The 13,967-nt window shown below is 41.4% G+C and overlaps 1 protein-coding gene across 2 annotated transcripts in view; it reads right to left on the bottom strand.

Moving 5' to 3' along the window:
• Positions 1–2,955: 2,955 nt before the first annotated feature.
• The window catches only part of ZBTB8B (zinc finger and BTB domain containing 8B), a 29,443-nt gene continuing 18,431 nt past the window's right edge, over positions 2,956–13,967 (bottom strand). For both annotated transcript variants that reach the window (XM_055332631.1, XM_055332632.1), the window contains exons 3-4: positions 13,224–13,402; positions 2,956–8,826 (exon numbers count right to left, since the gene is read on the bottom strand). In XM_055332631.1, the coding sequence (XP_055188606.1) occupies positions 8,509–8,826; positions 13,224–13,402 (497 nt within the window). In that variant the 3' untranslated portion in view covers positions 2,956–8,508. The remainder of the gene's footprint in view (positions 8,827–13,223; positions 13,403–13,967) is intronic.

Genomic DNA, 13,967 nt, shown 5'->3' with positions numbered 1-13,967 from the left:
GGGAACTTGGCAGTTTCCAAGTTTTCTATTTTCCTTCTAAGTGTTCTTGCAAAGTGTGTGACCATAGAGCTCAGGACTTAGAATGGTTGTGTCTTTTCTGATTTTTCTGGTCTGCTGTTAGCTTTGGCTTATATTGCATTCTGTGTTACTTACTCATCAAGTAGTAGCTAGTCTTCCTTCACAGACTCTAAATGTCCTGGCTTAGGATTCTCTGCCCAGAAATTGTCTCATTTAAGGAAGTAATTGGTCCTAACACCATAGGACAGAAAGGTGTGGTTTGATGGGAGCTGCTTCTGTTTAGAGCTCTATTTAATAGTTTTCTATTTCTATTTCTTTTTTTTTTTAATTTTTATTTTTTTTTTTATTTACGATAGTCATATATATATATATAGAGAGAGAGAGAGGCAGAGACACAGGCAGAGGGAGAAGCAGGCTCCATGCACCGGGAGCTCGACGTGGGATTTGATCCCGGGTCTCCAGGATCGCGCCCTGGGCCAAAGAGAGGCGCCAAACCGCTGTGCCACCCAGGGATCCCCGTCTATTTCTATTTCTATCTAATATCTTATTCATAGAATTCCTCATTTCACATTAAATAATGGTACTGAGAAAAACAGTTAACTAACTTTAAATTATAAAGGATTATTAACTCATTCATGGGAGGGGATCAATCCTCAATTCATTTCATTCATTCTGAAACTTCCTTAACTTTTTTAACCTTAGCCATTCCAAAATTCCCAGTTATCTGACTTAGGTCAATTTTAAGTTCTCAAGGTATAGAAACTAGTTAAATTGCATTGGTTTCCGAAGACAAAATGAGCAATATAGAAGAAGAAGAAGACTTTTTCTTGGGGCGCCTGTGTAGCCAGTTGGTTAAGCATATGACTCTTGGTTTCAGCTCATGTCATGATCTGGGGGTCCTGAGATCAAGCCCTGCATCAGGCTCCACAGTGAGCAGAGTCTGCTTGAGATTCCTTCCCCCTTCTTCTCCTTCCACCTCTTCTCCTCCCCCTGCTATGCTCTCTCTAAAATAAATAAAATCTTTTTTTTTTTTAAGACTTTTTCTTGGACCTGGACAAGGCTGTTTCTATTATAAACTTGTCATTAGGGTGTCCCAATCTGATTTTATATAAATCAAAACAAAAATTTAGTTTGAAGGGCGCCTGGGTGGCTCAGCCAGTTAAGCAACCAACTCTTAATTTCGGATCAGGTCAGATTTCAGGGTCATGGGATCCAGCCCAGAATAGGGCTCTGTGCTCAGCGGTAGCAGGGGTTCTGCTTGTCCCCCTCCCTCTGCTCCTCCCCCAGCTCACAGGGTGCACATGTTCTCTCTCTCTCAAATAGATAAATGAATAAAATCTTTTTTAAAATTTAGTTTACGTCTATTTCCTATTTAGTCTTAGGTTGATTTAACCAAATTAAAGATGATTTGAATTAATTTTAATCCCAAACTTGATAAATTAACAACTAGGATCACTGCTTCTAAGTATTTTTAGATCATAAAGTGGCTAATCTGTTTTACTAATAACTATTGTATATTGTCATAGACTTTTAAATAAAATTAGCTTTTGCAGTAAGTTTATTAAAATCCACTGAATCAAGAAATATCCAAAATACATTTTCACTCAATACCATAATATTATATGTGCTGCTGATTTAAAATATGTGGTTTTTGTTTCAATAAGATTGTCCTTGACAACTTCCCTGACTCATGCCTAATTTACATTTCAAAACTCAGAGAGGCTTGCAAAAGCAATTTCAAGATAATGTATATTTTTAAATTTTGAAACTTTTTATAAACAAAAATGAATACATTAAAATCAAATACACAGTACATATTAAATAAGTGGGTAATAAAGATTTTGATTTGCCCTGTGTGTGTTGGTGGTGGTTTATGTTGTTCAGACATATGTGGGTATTATAGGCAAAGAAATTAAATTAACTCCTCCATTCTCAACATGTGATTTCCTCCTCCCTGTCTAAGTATTACAAGAATGCAGGCCATGATCACACAAAGCCACATGAAGCTAAAACAGCATTTTCCTCTTCTGTGATTTTAGTCTGATGGGTACCCAAGGAAACTAATGCTATCTATCGTTGGACTTTGCTGCCTGTCCCAACATGTTTATTATTAGCATTGGCCTGGCAGGAACCGGTTTCTGACCCTAACTAGCTGTGTGGGAACTAGGGACTATTCATTTCATCTCTCTGTAAAACAAAGTTGGATTCGACTATCTCTAAAAAGTCCCTTCTATTTCTCAAATTCTTTGACTGAATTGTTCTGTTCCATATCTGTCTGGTTGTGGGGTATTAACTAGTTTATATGGCCACCCAAGACCCAATTCGGATGCAATGGGGCTCCTCCATATTTGTCACAGTGACAATACCTTGCTCTATCGCATCACACTGGATTGAGATAATGGGAAGTTATTTGATGGTGGTGGTGGTGGTGGTGTTTTATCTTTTAAATTTTTTTAAGATTGATTGATTGATTGATTTGAGAGAGAGAGAGAGAGAGAGAGAGAGAGAGGGGCAGAGACACAGGAGGAGGGAGAAGCAGGCTCCATGCCAGGAGCCCGATGTGGGACTCGATCCCAGGACTCCAGGATCACGCCCCAGGCCAAAGGCAGGTGCTAAACTCCTGAGCCACCCAGGGTTCCCCTAGTGGTGGTATTTTAATAAGAAAACCATAGCATCTGGGACGCCTGGGTGGCTCAGCGGTTGAGCACCTGCCTTTGGCTTGAAGCGTGATCCCGGAGTCCCTGGATCAAGCCCCACATTGGGCTGCCTGCATGGAGCCTGCTTCTCTCTCTGCCTATGTCTCTGCCTCCCTCTCATTCTGTGTCTCTCATGAAAAGAAAGAAGAGAAGAGAAGAGAAGAGAAGAGAAGAGAAGAGAAGAGAAGAGAAGAGAAGAGAAGAGAAGAGAAGAAGAGAAGAAGAGAAGAGAAAAGAAGAGAAAAGAAAAGAGAAAAGAAAACCATAGCATCTAATGCATATTTTCTGAAGACTAGGATATTCTGAAATGCTTATCATATTTTTACATCCCTGAATAAAACAGGTAATTTAAACATTGTTAATGTCTAAAGCCACCATGTTTGGAAAAGGCAGGAAATGTCAGAAACTGTTTAAACTGCTTGTAAATTATATCCCAAAGATAGTTTACTAGATGGGAAGGACCACAATTAACCATAGCTTAGACAAGAAAGCCTTCTTGGAGGCTCTGAGACTGGGCTAGCGGCTCTACCCATCACTCTCAGAGCACCCTTCCCATCCTTGCCCCGGTGTCACACCCAAACCAGCGTTGTAACTGCCTAATTGCTAGTCCCCCTGGTCACTCACGCAAATTCCTCGAGGACAGAAATTTTGCTTGTTCATTGATGTACCCCTAGTACCCGACACATAGTAAGGACTCCATAAATAATTGTTGGATAGCTATCTCCACTTATTGATCTTCCAAGGGCAACAGTAACAAGCAGGAGTATCGCCACATGACAGCAATAAGAGGCATCTCTACCAAGAGCCTGTGTTTGGTAGTTGTCAGGAGGACATAGGTTCCCATCAATGTGTGATGGATGGGATCCCCACAAATTTCCATTCAATGATGTCCTTGTAGTATGTCATACCATACCTACCTATAAGTAGCACCAAAGGACATATGATACTTTGGTGGGACTGTTTTGACTATTTATCCAACGCTTAGACACACCTTGGCAGAATTTGCCAACAGTGTATTAACCACAAGCAGCTAAACACAAAGAATGAATACTCTTCAAGAGAGGAAGATGAATCGATGTTGGCTATATTTTAGTAGGAAATTCCTCTGGCTACATTTTATAGGAAGTAGATGGGGTATCTATTGTGCAATACTCAGCATACTGTCTGGTAATGAATTAAGAGAAGCTTTTCCCCCTTCCATATGAGAATTTGACCTTTGGTTAATTTTCTAGCTCTGTTCTCCCAGCAACCTAATAAAGAATAGCATGTCAACTATGCTGCTGGCATCATTACGCATGGTAAATATGACCCCTAATTGGTAAACTGCATCCAGAATGGGAGAACTATAAGCATCTGAAAGGAAGCCACAACTCTGGACTTCCCTAAGCACAATGACACTTGGAATGGACATATCTCTTGCAGGAACCCTGGAAACTTTATCTATGGAGTTGTTATAATGGACATTTGCTCCCATAGGACAAGAGGCTTTTAAGCCAGGATAGTTTCCATACTTGCCTAATGTGGGTCTGTCTCCTTGCATCTAAGTTATGACACGTGAACTGTTGCAGGGACTCCAACAGAAGAGCAACATCTGGCTCTGTCCTCCTGGTGAGGTGTGCTTCCCATCTACATCCTTCTAAGTGACTCTGATCCCAAGAGTAGCAGTTTATGAGTGTGAATGTTTCTAAATGCTCAGTTGAGCCTAAGTAGACCACTGTGATACTACTTGCTTCGTGTTTTGTTTTGTTGCAGATGCTCCACAGGGACTATGAGAGATGTGAAACTGTCTGGCATAGTTTTCTGCTTCCAAAAAATTCATAATCACACCCATCACTGTCTGCATGACAGATAATCCATCTCCATTACATGTCACCAAGACATAAATCTCCAATTGATGCCTTCTCTTAAAATCCCCAAGCTTGTTCCTACTAAACCTTCTCCCTCCAAGCACATAACCCCACCTTAACCCCCTGGTTTTTAATATGATATGACAAATATCCAAAAATCAAATTAGATATAAAAATTGCTCCCCCAAACCACAGTTCTGATGAATAATTGGGGATAGAAAAAAATAATCTACCTGGAGGTCAGAACAGATGCTAGAAGTTCTCCAGTTATGAAGATTCCATATCATCTGATCACAATGGTGTAAGTTAGTGTCACCTTTTAAAACTAGGAGCATGTGAGAAAACAACCAAACTGCTCCTGCCAGACAATTAACTTTTCATTTCTCTCTACAGGAGCATTATCTGAAGAAAAGAATTCAATTTTCCACACTATAATGAAAGGTTTGAGGAGCATAGTGATACGTAGCAGAAACACTGAACAAAAATCCATGAAAAATTGCCCATGATAAGCAACTGAATAAAGTGCCCCTTTTTGGAGCTGGAAGATAGCACAACCACATGAAAGCACAAGGCAACCTACAAGAGATCAACAGGAAGTACAGAACTTCTCATACACCCAACCCTAGGCCCCTCCCCACCCCGTTACACTAGACTTCACAGAGATAATCCTATTGTTAATGCACAAGAGACACACAAGAAAAACTTACAAGTCCAATGAAGCAGTCTGAATTCAGTTGACCAAAGGCCACTCAAGTCTTCCCACTGCCCTCAGAATCAGCACATGCAGCCATACATGTGGCTTTTTCACATCAATTAACAACAATACCATCACGTATTCTGAACCTCCAGAATACTCAATTTCACATTTTGCAGACCACTAGGCCAGTAACTTTCTCAAGGAATATTCGAAATATTTACATCAAAATAACATCTATCTGCCAAATGACCGGAAGTCACATTGCTCTATGTCATTTCTTAGCCTATTACAGATACAGACTTTATTTACATTCCTTTCCAACCCTTGCTATGAAAGCTTGTTCCCTTCCCCCAAGAAAAACAACTTCCCAGGGATGCCATTATTAAATCCTATTCAAGTAGGAATTTTGTTCCTGTCCATACAATGTATCAAGTATAAGATCAAGAATCCCTTTGTGAACTTGCATTGAATGTGCCAGAAAGATGCCAGATATAAAATAAATCATTAATGGTCTATCTTGGGCCCAACCATGAATTTACTTATAAAAGTATCACCAACTCCATTAATTAAATCTCAGACACTGTGCAATTATAAATACCACCATTTGTGAACATAAATTTAGAAGAGGACTGTTTATGATCTGATAGTCCAAATAGAGCAATTATTTCCATTAAAAGTGATAGAACTCATTGATCCAGTTAGTACTAATATCAACATGCTAGTTCAAAACAACCAACCATGAATGCAATAATTTGAGACATTATGGAAAAAAGAATTATTTAAATATTAAGTTTCATGTTCCGCTTTCGTTCCATTGATTTTACTACTTGAAAACGTAATAAAATGACCAGAGCCTAGTAATGGTTCTGGGAGCATGAGTCAGAGCAAAATTTCTAAGTTTCCACATCACAAACCAAATCAGAGCTTGGGCAAGTTATGAAGAATTTGGCCTCAGTTCTCCATTTAATAATTTCACTATTTCCCAAAACTTGTGAGAGCATATGGGCCTACTAAATATTTTGAAGGTAATAGGTAACCTAAATATAACACGAAATTAGATTCACTCATTAAAGTTCATTTTAAAAAATCTTACTGTATCTTATGGTCAGGTTTCTCAACCTTGGTACTCTTCACATTTTGGACTAGATAATTCTTTGTTCTAAAGGGCCTCCTACACACTGTAGAATGTTTAGCAGCAACTGTATTCAGATGCCAGCAACACCCTGCCCTGAGTTGTAACAATTGAGAACATCTCCAGACATTGTCAAATGTCCGCTGGGGGGACAAAATCACCCCCAGTTGAAAGTCATCATCTTACAGTGAAATTGCTAATGTAAATTTACTTTGCACCCAGCGATATGATCAGGTCATGGAATCACTGAAGAGGATCATGGTCTACCAGAGAAAGCAGGCAGAGAAATTGAACTGTGAAGTAGAAAAGTCACATTAAAATACCAGAAATGGGGCACCTGGCTGGCTCAGTCAGTGGAGCGTGGTGACTCTTGATCTCGGAGTTGTGGGTTCAAGCCATGTTGGATGTAAAGACTACTTAAAAATAAAATCTTAAAAAAAAAAAAACTAGAAATAATTTAAACAGTGAAGATACCAAATATAACTCCTTGCAAAGCATACCTTCTACACAATCAGTTAGATTTCCCTTTTGCTAAGATCACTCCTTAAAAAGAATAGCTAATATTTCCATTTCAGGTATGAAAAAGTATTTCTGGTCCTTGATAATTTTTAGTTTGTTACTCTTGATCTAGAACAATAATTTTCCAACAATCTATGGTAAAAGACCAGTTCTGAAATTTCTAATCTACTATAGACCAACATGTGGTCCTACTCTGTGCATTGGTATCAAAGAATTCATAGGCCAGCTGCCTGGGAGCCACAGTCTGAGTAACACTATTCTGGAGTTCTAACTTCTATTGAGAAGTATGGTTTAAATACCTTTTGAACTCTTCAGTGATAACGTTCACAAGCCAATCTATAATTTTTTTATTGGCTTTTTTGTTCAAGAGACAGAAAGAAAGGTGGTTTTGCCACCTTTTGAAACACAACTATACTAAAATTAAAGGGAGAAAAAGATTTCTTTTAAAATTCTTTTTTGGATACTTTAACATAAGACAAAATTATGAAAGTGCCTTAAATATCTTTAATCCCTAGTATTTCCTGCTCTTCAGCTTTTAAAGAAATACAGCCTCTTCTGTTAGAAAAACCGTATGGCTGCAAAGTGGGTGAAAAGCAGAATGGTTTTAAAAACCTGTTCTACAAACCTTCTTTCCCTCCAGAGGATCTCTTAGAAGGTAAACAATTTAGAAATACAACTTGTTTCTATTGGCTTGCACTTGCCTTCCAATTAAAGTTCTATTCATAATCAAAGTAGAAAACTGTCAACAGTGGCTACATTTCCACATTACACAATAGCATCTCTTGAAAATGGCTGGAAAAAGCAGGAGTATTTTGAGTTTTGCCCAAATGACTTGTTTTATGTTCACGAAACTGGTGATCTGTGTGTGTGTAGAATTGTCAAATATCAAACTAGAAGGGAAACTGACCAGACTTGGGCCACAGGCACCCTTCCCAGGGTTAACTTAAAGTTTCATTTAGCTGGGCAAGTCAGAGTACCCCAGGAGCCTCTTAGCTCATTTCCATGTTTGTGTGCACATAAATATGCCCAGCCCTTAAAACTGCAGTCTTAGAGTTAGAAAATACCTTTCCACTCATGTAGCCAAACAGCCCTGACTGCCTTTTATTGTGAAGCTTTCTCTTTAAGACTTCACCAGAAAATTAAAATATGGAATCTATTAGGAGAGGCTTGGGAAAAGAGAGATTGATCTCAAGATATTCTTATCTTTTACAGAGAAAAGGGCTAACCAAAAAAAAAAAAAATGTAGATGAGTGAGACAATATGAAAACAAGCATGGAGATATTCTCATCTTTCTCCTAACCAGAGTTTGAGTACACAACAGGAAGAATGGGGAGCCTTGGGGCCAGCTTTGATTCACTCAGAATGGACTCAGCAAAGTCCTCTGAAACCAAGGCCATTCCACTAAGAAATTATTAGTCCTTTGACTCATAAGATCCAAACTTTGCTATGTAATCTAACAAAAATGCAAGTATAAAAAAAATGCAAGTATAGTAATGGTGAAAAATGTTCCTCTCAGGGTCCCCAAAACTTGGACAAATGGTGGCTTTTGAACGTAGAATGGGCAAATTCTAAAACCTCTCCCCCCATCAAAATTTACTGCTATGTAAGTGTCTCCCGATCTGACAAGTAGGGCCGGATTTGCCGTCTTTCGTCAGAATCCTCTCCAGTGGGATCGTTTTCCTCACCAGACTCCACGTAGATTGGCCAGTCATTGTCTGTGTCACTCTTTTCTTGGCTTTCAGAAGAAGCCTCCACCAGGCTAAGGTTGATGGGCATCAAATCGTCTTCCTCGTCGTGCGTGTCTGTAACACAGGTGCAGCTGTCACACAACCCAAAGCGCCGTAGTCCCTGGGACAGGTGACTTGTAAAAGTTCTTCTGCAGCCCTTGCAGATGATTGGACGGTTGGATCTGTGAACCTAAAATCACAAGCAGACACAGCAAACGCTCTCGCCCCTGCTCTCTCTGCCACAGCCTCAACCTCACCAAGGTGCTTCCACCCCAAGGCCATTGGACATATGGGAAATGTGCCCCCCCCCCCCATACTAATGCCTCTGAAGAAGTCTTCACTGACGCTCTGGGCCAGGTTAGGCCCCCAGCTGTATATTTTCACCTATGCTCCTTTTCTTGAAATTTTTAAAAAGATTTTATTTGTTTGTTAAAGGGGGAGAGGGGCAGAGGGAGAGGGAGAATCTCAAGATGACTCTGTGCTGAGCAAGGGCCCCACAAGGGGCTCAATCCCACAACGCTGAGATCATAGCCTGAGCCAAATCAAGTCGGTCACCTAACCAACTGAGCCACCCAGGCGACTCCATTACTGAGTTTCTAACAAATTGTTGGTAAATTCCCTAAACTATAAGATCCAAGAAGGCAGGGACCATTCACATTCATGTTCTTTTTTTTTTTTTTAAGATTTTATTTATTCATGAGAGACACAGAAGGAGAGAGAGGAAGAGGCAGAGACACAGGCAGAGGGAGAAGCAGGCTCCATGCAGGGAGCCCGATGTGGGACTCGATCCCGGGTCTTCAGGATCAGGCCCTGGGCTAAAGGCGGCACTAAACCACTGAGCCACCAGGGCTGCCCCACATTCATGTTCTGTCAGATTTGTTACTATATCCCTATGCCTGTATATAAAGCACATTCGGGGAATGGATGTGGATTTTAGGTATGGCTTTTTATGTACCTGGGATTGTCTAGTTCTTAGGGAGGCAGACTTGCTAGATGATATCTCCTCCAAGCGTGGCAGATGCTCCAGCCTTAGCTTTTTTGATAAATGCATTCCTTACCTATGAGAAGCACTTTGCATGCTAGAAGAAAGAACCTGATCTCCTACGCAATGCAGTTCCTCCTTAAGGCAGCAGCCCTGGGGGCGGGGGGGGGGGTCCCTCTGTATAAGGAACTATCTAATACATGCAATTCTTTAGGGGCTCCAGCCTAAAGGGACTCTGTAAACCAAAGCCTCTCCTGTGGAGAGCTCTGGATGCAGGATGCAACAAGAGGTAAAGATAGAGAGAAATGACAGAGGACAAGGGCCAAAAGCACAATACCCACCTCACTGGAGCTGCTACCACATCCTGACCAACATCCCTGCTTTCCATGAGGTTTCCTGGACTTTTTACATTAAACCCCTGACCCTTAGCCAACCTGAGTGTGTATATGACCTTTGCAACCTGACAGGGCCTCTGAACACCACCTCTTTGGACTATAGTAGACTGGACCTTGTACAACAGGGAAAGACAGAGGGAATAAGGATTCCAACCAATGAACTATCTTAGGGGCATCAGGGACTTACTGCTGCCAAGACAGACTGGAGATATAATTTGAGGGGGAAGGGGCGCCTGGGTGGCTCAGTTGGTTCGTTATGATCCCAGGGTCCTGAGATTGAGCCCCACCATCAGGCTCCCTGCTCAGCAGGAAGTCTGTTTCTTTGTCTCCCTCTGCCCCACCACCCTTGACCCCCCCCCACTCATGCTCTCTCTCTCTCTCAAATACATTAAAAAATCTTTAAAAAAAGAATTTTTGGGGAAAAAACAGACAAACAAAAACTTAAGGCCATGAGAAGAGGCCATACTCAGACAGATGTGCTGGTGCCAGCCCTGAGAGTAGAGACAGTCAGTAATCTTGTACTTATCTTAAAACTGAATTCTTTCAAAACCACAACTCACATACCATAAAATTCACCTTTTAAAAAAAAGATATTTATTTATTTATTTATTTATTTATTTATTTATTTATTTATTTATTTATTTATGAGAGAGAGAGAGAGAAAGCGCGCGCACAAGTAGGGGGAGTAGCAGTGGGAGAAGGAGACGTAGACTCCCCACTGAGCAGGGAGACCAACATGGGGCTTGATCCCAGGGTCCACCTGAGCTGAAGGCAGATGCTTAACTGAGCCACCCAGGTGTCCCAAAATTTACCTTTTGAAAGCATACAATTCAGTGTTTGTTTTAGTATATTCACAAAATTGTGCTACTATCACCACCATCTAATTCCAGAACATTTTCATCACCCCAGAAAGAAACCAGGTGCCTATTAACTGCCTTTCTCTCCCATCTGACATCCTCTTAGGCCCCAGTAACCACTGATCTACTCTATCTCCATGGGTCTGCCCATTTTATGTATTTCATATAAATGAGATCATATGATGATACGTGGCCTTCTGTGACTGGTTTCTTTCATGTATTATAATGCTTTGGTGGTTCCTCCATGTAGTAGCATGTACCAGAACTTCATCCCATTTTATGGCTGAATAAGGGTCCATTGTATGGATAGACCACAATTTGTTTACTCATTCATCAGTTGATGGACACGTGGGTTATTCCCACTTTTTGGCTTCTATGAACAATGCTATGAACATTTGTGTGCATGTATGCTTTTGTGTGAATGTATGTTTTCACCTCTCTCAGGTATATACTTAGATACAGAATTGCTGGGACTTGGTAATTTTATGCTTGACTTTTTTTTTTGAAGAACCACCAAATTGTTTTCCGCAGTGGCTGCACCATTTTACATTCCCACCAGCAGTGTGTGAATGTTCCAATTCTTCCACATCCTTGCCAATGCTTTGTTATTACTTGTGCTTTGATTATAACAATCCTACTGTGTTTTAAGTGGTATCTCATCATGGCTTTCGTTTGCATTTTCCTAATGACTGGTGATGTTGAGCATCTTTTCATGTCCTTACTAGGCATTTGTATAACTTCTTTACAGAAATGTCTATTCAAATCCATTGTTTAATTTGGTTATTTGTCTTTTATTGTTGAATTGAAAGAGCTCTTTGTATATTCTAGTTACTAGATCCTTAGCAGATAAATGATACACAAGAATTATCTTCCATTCTTTGGGTTGTCATAATATTGATAGTGTCCTCTGAAGTCCAAATCATTTTTATGTTTGATGTTCCAAAGACTGATTGCCTTGCTCAAAGATTTTTTTTTTTAAGATTTCATTTATTTATTCATGAGAGACACAGAGAGAGAGAGAGAGAGAGAGGCAGAGACACAGGCAGAGGGAGAAGCAGGCCCCATGCAGGGAGCCCGACGTGAGACTCGATCCCAGGTCTCCAGGATCACGCCCTGGGCCAAAGGCAGCACTAAACCGCTGAGCCACCTGGGCTGCCTGCTCAAAGATGATCTTAAATATAATACCTTCCTAAATGGCCTGAACCCCTTTTATATGGTGGGAATTAACCACCTACATGGGAGACAGAATCCCAGGGGGCAGCCAGTGGGAGGGGAGGTCCCCTGGATCTGGAGCCCTCTTTGCTGCCCACAGGTTGCCTTAGGAAGGGCGGCACACGCTTTCCCCACATCCAGGTACCGAGGTTGGGTGGAAAACTGAGGTTGCATTTTTCTCACCTTTGGCATCACATCCCTGAGAACAGACCCACAATCCCCTTGTCCAGGACCCACTGCTCTCTGCCTTGTGACAACCATCCCTCACCAGGATCTAAATTTTCTTGAGTCTAAGAAAACTAGTCTCTTATCATATAAGTTTTAACTTTCTCCAAGTGCCACCAAGCCAGCTTTTTTTTTTAAATTTTTTTTTAATTTATTTATGATAGGCACACAGTGAGAGAGAGAGGCAGAGACACAGGCAGAGGGAGAAGCAGGCTCCATGCACCAGGAGCCCGACGTGGGATTCGATCCCGGGTCTCCAGGATTGCGCCCTGGGCCAAAGGCAGGCGCTAAACCGCTGCGCCACCCAGGGATCCCGCCAGCTTTAATTTAATAGAAACATATGTTTAAAATTCTCTGAAAAGAGGGGCACCTGGATAGCTCAGGGGTTAAACACCTGCCTTTGGCTCAGGTCGTGATTCCAGGGTTCTGGGATCAAGTCCTGCATCAGGCTTCCCTGCAGGGAGCCTGCTTCTCCCTCTGCCTGTGTCTCTGCAGAGGAGATCTTTTCTTTTTATATTCTAGTTACAATATAGAATTGTATATTCTATACAATATATTCTCATAAATAAATAATTAAAATCTTTTTCTTTTTTTTTATTTATTTATGATAGTCACAGAGAGAGAGAGAGGCAGAGACACAGGCAGAGGGAGAAGCAGGCTCCATGCATCGGGAGCCCGACGTGGGATTCGATCCCGGGTCGCCAGGATCGCACCCTGGGTCAAAGGCAGGCGCTAAACTGCTGCGCCACCCAGGGATCCCATAATTAAAATCTTAAATAAACAAATAAAATAAAATTCTCTGAAAATACTCTAGTGGACAGAGAAGTAAAAGGGAGGCTGGTTCACCCTTACATTAGCTCCCTCCCCTCCTTCTCTCCATCTCCTCTACAGGAGATTTTCCAGCCCAGACACTTACACTCAGGGCATGACTCCGCAGGTGCTCCTGTCGAGTGAACCTCTTGCCACAGGTCTCACAGGGGTAGGGTCGTTCGCCCGTGTGCGAGCGGATATGCCGCTTAAGGATGCCCTTCTGTTTGGCGGTGTAAGGGCAGAAAGGACACTTGTGGAGCTTGATGGGGACCACGAGCACATCACCTAGGGAACCAAATGGGTTGATTTAACTGTACTTGTAAGCAACCAATGACACTGGCCACCCTCTAATGGGTGATCTGGAGCTGGGGAATTCCGCCAGCCCGGATCCAGAGGAAAGACATCAACTTTACCACCAGCTAATAATAGCAAGACACTACAAATTCCAAGTCTTTGTCTGGCTCCCAGTCAGCCAGAGGGTGAAGCAGGCTTCTGATATAAGGTTGCAAGGAATGCCATATGGTACTGGCTTTCGAAGTTCTCTGTGGCTCACAGTTAGAGATACAGCTTACATTACAATCTCAGAATTCACATGTCTACAAGTGGATAACTGGAAAAGCTTCCCAAAATAACACTCACTCTGACAGTGTGTATTGTCTTTGATTTCATTTTAAGGCGATGCTGAGACCCTGTTAGGAACTGAATTACATCCCCCCGCCCAAATTCATACATCGAGGCCCTAACCTCCAGTGTGACTATATATTTGGAGATAGGGAGGTAATTACGATTAAATGAGATCATAAGGTGGAGCCCTAATCTGATAGGACAGGTGTCCTTATAATTAGAGGAA

Source organism: Nyctereutes procyonoides, unplaced genomic scaffold (assembly GCF_905146905.1).
Source record: "Nyctereutes procyonoides isolate TBG_1078 unplaced genomic scaffold, NYPRO_anot_genome, whole genome shotgun sequence".
NCBI lineage: Eukaryota > Metazoa > Chordata > Mammalia > Carnivora > Canidae > Nyctereutes > Nyctereutes procyonoides.
This window is presented reverse-complemented; position numbering and strand designations above follow the sequence as displayed.